General features: G+C 36.3%; 1 protein-coding gene across 2 annotated transcripts in view; it reads right to left on the minus strand.

Annotated features, from left to right (window-relative positions):
- The window catches only part of LOC106872802 (probable methyltransferase-like protein 24), a 16,153-nt gene extending 10,961 nt beyond the window's left edge, over positions 1-5,192 (minus strand). Inside the window, exons 1-3 of one of the 2 annotated variants that reach the window (XM_014919928.2) lie at positions 5,059-5,192; positions 784-848; positions 165-293 (exon numbers count right to left, since the gene is read on the minus strand). In XM_014919928.2, coding sequence (XP_014775414.1) covers positions 165-293; positions 784-848; positions 5,059-5,064 — 200 coding nt within the window. In that variant the 5' untranslated portion in view covers positions 5,065-5,192. Of the gene's footprint in view, positions 1-164; positions 294-783; positions 849-4,959 lie in introns of both variants that reach the window. The other variant, XM_014919920.2, reaches the window with a different exon arrangement.
- Positions 5,193-10,000: the final 4,808 nt, after the last annotated feature.

Genomic DNA, 10,000 nt, shown 5'->3' on the forward strand with positions numbered 1-10,000 from the left:
ATAAGAGAGAGAGAGAGAGAGAGAGAGAGAGAGAGAGAAAGAGAGAGAGAGAGAAAGAGAGAGAGAGAAAGAGAGGACACATATTTATAATCATTTAAAGATACACAAAATTTAAAATAGAAAAGTATTCCAATCATTGATAAACACAGTAGGAATTTACTTACCCAAATGAGTATACCAAGCAAGGCACCATGGGAAAATATCCATTATCCAAACAAACATTCCATCCTCCATCTCCCAAAGAACCAACACGCATTATCTTGTTACACGTCACCTGAATTTGGTTCATGAATCTAAAGTAATATTCAACAAATAAATTATTAATTTTTCTTTTACATAGACATAAGAACATGATGATTATAAAAGGCTGACAAGAGACATGAAGTGAAACAACTATAACTGGGAATGAAAGGCTGCATTATTTACTTCACTCTATGAAAGGGTGTTGCTTCTACTCTACAACATTAAACAGACTGACAGAGAACCACAGGGGAAACTATATGTAACATTTCCTCATAGACCATGGAACTGGTTCTAGCCACTGTTTTTACATAAAGTCACAGCAAATCAAACCAAATGTAGTTTTAGAAATCAGAACAGCAAACAATGATTTAAATCAATGCAAGAAAAACAAATAGATAAGAAAACAGTCTTATGATGCTCATGTTGCTCTCAATATCATTAGCTTTAAAACACACGGAAGTCAGCTAAATACCATTGAAAGATTTCTTATACTATAGTTAACAAACAACAATGTGTAAAAAAGGAATCAAAGAATATTACCCATGAAATAAATCTTCAAGATCTGATGCTGATTTTGCATCCAACTCTTCTGTGGACGGTAAAATCTAAACAAGAAAACAAAATATGGAAGATGGATAATAATATATTTCAGGTGCTTTCAATGTGCAGGATTTGGGAAATTTTAAGAGCTTCACTAGTTTTCTTACTTTTATCTAATGCACCAATTATGTGAAAGCTGACAGTCTACTCTCATGTTTACCCTTAGCTGGACTACTTGCAGCAGTCACAAACAGATTATTTGATTCTGCTGATTTCTCGTGACTCTTATGTTTTCTTGACTCTCTTTTATTTGTCAAATGGGAAATTTTCCAAAAGAACTTGAAAATACTGGTCGCAATATCATCATCATCATCGTTTAACATCCGTTTTCCATGCTGGCATGGGTTGGACGATTTGACTGAGGACTGGTGAACCAGGCTCCAATCTGATCTGACAGAGTTTCTACAGCTGGATGCCTTTCCTAATGCCAACCACTCCGAGAGTGTAGTGGGTGCTTTTACGTGCCACCGGCACGAGGGACAGTCAGGCAGTACTGGTAATGGCCATGTTCAAATGGTGTTTTTTACGTGCCACCTGCACAGGAGTCAGTCCAGTGGTACTGGCAACGACCTCGCTCGAATGTTTTTTCACATCCCACCAGCACAAGTGCCAGTAAGGCGAAGCTGGTAACGATCACGCTCAAATGGGTGTGGCACTTTTTCACATAGCTATCCTCATCCATTCTCACCACATGACCATACCAGTGCAATCGTCTCTATTGCACACCACAACTGATGCTTCTTAGGTCCAACTTTTCTCTCAAGGTACTTACACATTGTCGAGTATGCACACTGACATTGGAGCATACTGGCTTCATTTCTTGCGAGCTTACGCATGTCCTCAGCAGTCACGGCCCATGTTTCCCTGCCATGTAGCATGGCTGTTCATACACAAGCATCATACAGTCTGCTTTTTACTCTGAGATAAAGGCCCTTTGTCACCAGCAGAGGTAAGAGCTCTCTGAGCAGTGCCCAAGCTATTCTTATTCTAGCAGCTACACTTTCAGCACACCCTCTCCCTCTACTGACTTGGTCACCTAGGTAACAGAAGCTATCAACTACTTCTAGTTTTTCTCCCTGGAATGTGGCAGAAGTTGTTCTCTGCACATTTTCAGTGTTTATTGCTCCTGAGCATCTGCTACATACAAAAGCTATCTTCCTAGTTAGCCTTCCTTTGATATTGTTACCCCTCTTATGTCTCCATAGCTTACATTGGGTACATCTTATAGAGTTTCTACCTATGCCTTTTCTACAGATCGAGCAGGGCCATCTACCTGAAGGGGTTTGTGGTGGTTTGTCTACCTTCCTACTTATTAGGACTTTGGTTTAAGCTACGTTGATTCTAAGGCCCTTCGATTCTAATCCTTGCTTCCACACCTGAAACTTCTCTAGTTCTGATAGTGACTCAGCAATTAGAGCAAGGTCATCAGCATAGAGAAGCTCCCAGGGGCATCCTGTCTTGAATTCCTCTGTTATTACCAGGAGGACTATGATAAATAGGAAGGGGCTGAGGACTGAACCTTGGTGGACTCCTACCTCTACCCAGAATTCTTCACTGTACTCGTTGCCAACCCTCACCTTACTGACAGCGTCCTTGTACATAGCTCACACAGAACTTGTGATAATTTTTTTACACGTTTAGGATTGGCTCGAAGGCTGCTTAGTAAGAAAACTACTTTAGTTGGAACAATTAGAAAGAACAGAGTTGAACCTCCAAGTGCTTTCACAAATGGAAAAGAAAGAGAAATCAACAGCACGATATTTGGATTTCAAAAGGATTCTATGATCCTATCTTATTGTTCCAAGAAAAATTATGTTGTCACAGTTATGAGTACAATGCACTCTCTTTACTCTTTTACTTGTTTCAGTCATTTGACTGCGGCCATGCTGGAGCACCGCCTTTAGTCGAGCAGATCGACCCCAGGACTTATTCTTTGGAAGCCTAGTACTTATTCTATCGGTCTCTTTTGCCGAACCGCTAAGTTACGGGGACGTAAACACACCAGCATCGGTTGTCAAGCGATGTTGAGGGGACAAACACAGACACACAAACATACACACACACACACACATATATATATATATATATATATATATATACGACGGGCTTCTTTCAGTTTCCGTCTACCAAATCCACTCACAAGGCTTCATTTTTATTCTTTTTATTTGTGAGAAACAGTAATTCTTTATTCACCTGATAGCATATACAATGTAGCCAAGAAGTAGTGGTAGTTTGAATGAAATTTAATCAAAAGAAAATCATTGGGTCCATTGGACCCAGTTGGTAATTAGTGACACATTCTCTCTGGTAGACCAATGGTTAATGAGAAAAAAATGTTGAAAAAACATCAATACATGTGAGAGTAAAAACGGAGGGTGATTTGGGTTGTGCTAGAAACAACAGCCACACCTCCCTTGAAGTGCTCACTTTTTCCTCTGAAAATATTTACAATTTTATCCTTTATTTTTCACTGAAATGGCTCCTCCCATGGTTTTTAATGAAAAAAAAAATGGCTTAAAACAGTCCAGATAGTTATTATTGTAAGGCTTATAGCGTTAAAAAAAACCAATAACAACAAAATCACTGGTATATTAAAAAAACAGCCAAAACTCCCTTGGTTCACCTTTCCCTTTGAAAATATTTACAATTTTTATTGGTTTGGTAAATTTAACACAAAATCACTTAAAAATTACGCCGGTATATTATTAAAGAAATACAATGGAATGTAATTACAAACTTGTATGCTTACAAGCAGGCGAAGACAGACAGAGGAAGGTAGCAGGGGAAAAAGTTAACAAACATCGATAAACGTACGAAGAGATAAGTAGCAACACATGAATACGTGTGGAAATGAGTATCGTTTTACAATTAAGTATATGTATTGCTCTAGAATACGTGTGTGTGTGTGTGTGTGTGTGTATGTTACCTACTCCCTTTGCACAAGAGACCACATAAAAACGTTATATTCAACCAATTTTAGAATATTTTTTTACAACAGTGATTACTAAGATTAAATAACAGAGTTAATTTCCGTTCTATGACACATTTTATAGACATAAAAACAGCACACCTTAGAATTTTTGTCGACATTCGTCGATTCCACACTTGTGTAAATAACACTTTAAGAGCAAAACCAATTAAACTAACTTTACCGTTCTAAGCACATTTTATAAACAATAAAACAGCACGCCTTAGAACTGCTTACAGATATTCGGTGATTCTACACGTGTAGTGTAAATAACATTTTTAAGAACCAACAAGGGAGCCTATGATTACTAAGGTTTATTAAAATGAGTTTAATTGCTGTTTTATAGTTCATTTTATAAACAATAAAACACTATGCTTCGAACCCTTGTAAACATCCAAAATTCAGCATGTCGTTTCTACACGGTATCATCGGTTCTCTACAGGTGCTGGTCATTAACGTATATTCAACAACTCTGCCATATATATATATATATATATATATATATATATATATATATATATATATCGTCAGAGGGTCATATATCCCAAAAAGAAGCTGACTCAAAACGTTAGAGCAGTAATGTATTTATAAGAAGTTAATTATCATTCTGGCGATATATATAATATAATATATAATATAATATATAAATATATGCATATATCCATATATATATAAGTACATACCTACATATATATATATATATATATATATATGTATATATCCATATATATAAGTACATACCTACATATATATATGTATATATACATGCATAAATGGGTACAGGACATCAAAAAAAAAAACCGTTAAACACAATGAGAAACGAAAACATAGAAACGAACTTTTTTTCGAACAGCGAAACAAACAAACAGAGAAACGAGACATACTACATAAAGAGAATACCCCTTCGTCTGTTGTCCCTATTTCATCTACTCTACGTTTCGAAGGCAAGGAGAATACGCGACTTCGTTGAAACAGTCCTTCCCGCAAAGCAAATAAAATAAAATTTGGAATTTTTTGCGGAGGGTGAAAGTGTTAACAAGAACAGGACAGTGAGATGTGTGTGCCCGCACGCAACCTGTCCCTGTATGTTTAGTAAAAAAAAAATTACAAATAACAACAAAATAATGGTTATTTATACATTTCCTTACCGGAGAAGGTTCAGTATGAATGCTCGAAATTATAAGATATACAAAAAGGCCAAGTATAGTCAGGATATAAGCTTTTAAACAGAGTCGCTTCTTACTTACGATCATTTCAAGACCATGTCAGTACTAACAAGTTTCGAAAGTTGGTTTACGACAAATTGCCGAAAAACATAGTCTGCTGGCCTTTGCCGGCAAATTATAGTGTTGAGAATAGTTTATAAAATTAGACCAAAATACGTTTTTCAAATTTCTATTATTCCACTTTATATTTGTTGTCTTTTTTTTTTATGCGATTTAAAATTATTTTACAGTTGTTTGTGTCAATATTTTGGTTTCCGGCTCAACTGAAATATGCTAATAGGTGATAACTACCTGTTCTAGGTGAAATAAGATATGAGTTTATTGATTCTAACTTTCATTGATTTCATTTTCTCCGTCCAATGATATTTAAAATATTATTCTTTCTATAAAATTATTCTTAAAAGATTTGACAACTGTTCATGATTTTTTCTTCCTATTTTTGTTCAAACTTCATTATATTATTTCTTTTTCTACAGTTATTTTATAGATATTCCTTTCCTATTTGGGTTGCTTTATTGGAACAAATATGGTAATTTTTAATAGAGTCATACTCTTGGGTATGGAAACAGTCAACTAAATCGTCTTATTTCTTTACAGGTATTATTTCATTTCACCTGAGAAAAGGTTTAGTCGACCCCCGAGGGCACTTGAATGCAGTGGGACGTAAATTGAATGTTACAAAATAATTTCCAGTTCTGTCTTATCGGAGTTGTCTTTCATGCTTGTAATTTTTGGTTAAATTTTAGAGTTCTTGTCTCCTCACTGCTTGGAATAACCACAGTTGATCGAAGCTTATCAATTTATTGTAAAGTAATCTTACAATCTATTACTTTATAGTACTCATCTCTAATATGTAGTAACAGCCATTAAAATGGAAGTTCTCTATTAACTTGACTCTCTCTCTCTCTCTCTCTCTCTCTCTCTCTCTCTCCCTCTCTCTCTCTCTCTCTCTAATGACCACCAGCAAGATTTCCATAAAGCCAGATCCTCTGGTGATCAACTGTTCTCTGTCACCTATTATTGGGCTCCTCAATGAGTGCATCCTGCCAGTGATGATTTACGGCAGGGAAACATGGACTCTCAACACTACCATCACGAACGCTCTCATTGTAGTGAAACGCAAAACGGAACGAATCATGCTCAGCATCACATTGCGGGACGAGAAAACAAATACCTAGATACGGCATTACACGAATGTCAACGACATCATAAGAACTATCAAGGAAAACTAATATAAACGGGCTGGCTACATCGCATGACTGAAGAACAACAGATGGACAATCAGGGTGACGTTATGGAGACCAAGACAATGTTTACACCCTACTGAGATAGTATTTGCCTTTCATTTTTACGGAAGCAATAAAATCAGTATTAATCAAGCTCAGAAGCCGATATTAATTGGCTATACTCATCTCCAAATTCATGCTTTTATGCCAATGTTTGAAATTAGTATTACTCTCTATAGGAATGGCAGTCGGAAGACAGCAGACGACAGCGCCTTTAACTAAAAATACATACTGACGTTTAATAACTCTATGCGAAGTTTATATCTGGAAGACGTCGGTGATTTCGTTCGGCTATACCTCTCCCGTGCACATTCTTGACAAATTGATTTTGAATTTTGGCACAAGGCTAGCAATTTCGAGGAGGGGGTAAGTCGATTACATCGACCCCAGTACTCAATCCCGAAAGGATAAAAGGCAAAGTCGACCGCGGCGGAATTTGAACTCAGAACGTGAAGACGGATGAAATGCCGCTAAGCTTTTCAACCGGCGTACTAACGTTTCTGCCTGCTCGCTGCCTTACACATTCTTGATATAATGCCAATGTTGATATTGGCGAGTCGCAGCAGTAAAGCTCAAAATTCAAAGACGTGTGAAGATTATATACTGTGGTTTCGGTTGAAATACATTCTGAAAATAGATGCTGCTCAAGGCATGACACAAGAGGATATCACCATGATAAATTAAATGGATCAGCGAGTAAGGAAGGTTATTGTATGTGGAGGATCATCCATCAAACATTAGAAGCTGTATGGCACCATAATCCCATGATTATTTTCATTCCAAAGTGTTATTATGTTTACCATTAAGTCCTTTATGAATAATTTCTTTTGTTAAACCTTTACTGTTGAATTAAACAAATGTCTCTTCTGGCACAATTATCATTTTTATTATACTTGCCTAATAATTTGTGACGGTGAAAATGTTGCCCAATCACAAAAATGGCCGCCATTTGTTGGCGTCTGCGCAGATCCGACTGATTTATTTTAACAGAATGTTCGCTGGTAGGTGTTGGCAACAGTCAGTGGGAAAACAACTGTTTTTTAACGAATATACATTTATTTATTGAGAGAAGGTTGATTCACTTTAGGATCTATTTTAAAACGGGGGCACCAGTTTTCATTTATGTTTTATGAAGTGTTTTTGGTACCGAAAGACTTTCAAACTTCGGATACTTATCTATTTTGTGTTATAGAACAGAAAAAAATTTTTGTATTCGAATTTATTTCATGTAAAAAATTGTCTTATTTCGATAATTTCTACTAATCACTGACGTCTATTCAGTTGAAAACAGTTAGCGCTGTAACGGTGTATATCGTATTAATCCCCTAACCCTAACCCTAACTCTAGAATCCGAACTCTAAAATTGTTACACACATAGATACGCACAGCGTAATTTATTATATAAACAATATATGCGTATAAATTACGATTAAACCGGATGAAATATGTCACAGGGAATAACATTTTTATGACCGCCCAGCAGTAACTCTATTCAGCTGAATAGACGTCAGTGATTGGTTGAAATTACAGAAATACGACAACTTTAACATGGAATAACTTGCGATGTACATTTTTTTGTTAAGAAGACTAAGAGTAAAAGATGTTTTATATGACACATTCTACCAGTGTCCCAAGTTTCAAAGTGTTTCGTTAAGAAAATACTGGTGCCCCCGTTTTGAAATAGATCCTCACTTTATAATGTGGGACGTAGTGTACATACACACGCACACATGTATGTATGTATGTATGTAACCTGTGGAGTAGACATAACTAGTGCAAGTTTACTCAGTTGCATACCATAAGTGTTTAACACTTTATTTATTATCAGGAGCTTGTCAATGGGGATCAACGTCCAAACCCTATCAAGGCATGATATATGTAACCTATGTGGTAGATATATAAACAGGGTTAATTTCTCGATTGAAAAAAATGGTGAACAGCCTTAATGGATTTTCGAATAATATTATTATCCTCATTGAGTTAGAGAGCAGCACATGCCATCAAAGTGACACTCGGGTGCAAATATAGAAAGTCTAATATACCCATTATGACTACCTGTTTGATAACGGTACACCAGGCGCATACATCACAACCGTATATGCCCGATATGGTGATCTCATATTAAGATAAACAGCGCATGACCTTGCAGTTGGGGCTCAGTTAGAATTTTCTTCAAGCTAAGTTATATGTGTGTATGCGTGTGTTTGTGCACGCGCGTATGTGCGTGTGTTTGTTGGTTTGTATGTGCGTGTATACGTGCATATATAATTTATATCTATACTCATACAGATATGTTATATACATTTAATGTGTATGTGTGTGTGTGTACATATAATGAATGAAAGGAAATTTCCTTTCTGATTGGACACAGATACACATCGATATTTAGACGTGGGATCTTGCAACCCAACCGCAACAAAAAGGATAGAATGACGTATAATGTTTAATAGTTACAGCACGAATAGATAAAAGAAACGACTGGTACAACTAAATATGTTCCTTCAGAAACGAAACTACCCACAAAACGTAATAAATTATGCCATGATCATGATCAAAATAAAAATTCCCAATCTGTGCCTTACGGAGAAACACTTACACTAAGGGTGAACAAAAATACAAATATACAAATATAAGTATTCCATAAACAAAAATACAAATATAAGTATTCTATTTATTGTCACCCGTAATCCTAGAAACCATGGCTTCTTACATTCGGCCAAACAATACCTTCCAATTCTACGTCAGTCACCGAATCTCCGACGAACAATTAAAGTATCACAAATTATAAACAGCGTTAGACAACTATCTAAACGAAGAACACTGGAGTCTTCTTTTTATGCCTTTCATCCTCCGACTGTTCATTGCATATATGTTGTCAGCTGTTGGCCATCCTACAGATCCTGTCAATGCCCCCTCTGTTACATCCCAACGCCCTCTAGTAGTCACAGTGTATCAAATTTATACTAAGCTAATAGACTTGGAAGGAAGCCCATCAAAAGATGAAGTCGTCGCTGGAGCCTATTCTACGCTATATCGTGATTGGTCAGATTTAGTTGATCACGTGAGCAATACTCTAACCAATTGCGACATCGGGAGATTGCTGAATATCTCAGCCACACACCAAATATCAAAAGACTACTAAGAAAGGTTAGATTTACATCAGAGAAAGAAATAATGCAGGTAACAAACTGTGGAGATCTTCGTTGGGGGGATGTGAAATAATTCGAACAAGTACAACCAAAATATTCAAAAATAGGAAGGAATTAAAGGTGAATGGTTATATGAATAGCAAAGCAAAATATCTTATCTACTGCATCGCATGCCCATGATGCAGTATGAATTACATCAGAGAACAAGATCAAAATTAACCAACTGTGTGAGAGTGCACAAGCAGCAAAGTAAAGATTCATCTTTTAGTAAATGTTCCATGTTGTGAACATCTAGACGCAAATGGAAAATTGAAAATATTTCCTTTTTTCAAAGTAAAAAAAAGACAATAATCAGCTTCGAAAGGCAAAAGAAGAATAGTCGATAAGAATTCTAAATTCAGAAATATTCAACCCCATTACCAAAAGCAGGTTCCTCTACACAGATTGGCCCATAACACGTGTGTTTGAAAAATTGGTCAATAAAAGCGCTTACGTACAATACGAAAACATTTTTCCAAAAGATTCATG

The sequence above is a fragment of the Octopus bimaculoides genome, chromosome 9 (assembly GCF_001194135.2).
Source record: "Octopus bimaculoides isolate UCB-OBI-ISO-001 chromosome 9, ASM119413v2, whole genome shotgun sequence".
In the NCBI taxonomy this organism is placed as follows: Eukaryota; Metazoa; Mollusca; class Cephalopoda; order Octopoda; family Octopodidae; genus Octopus; species Octopus bimaculoides.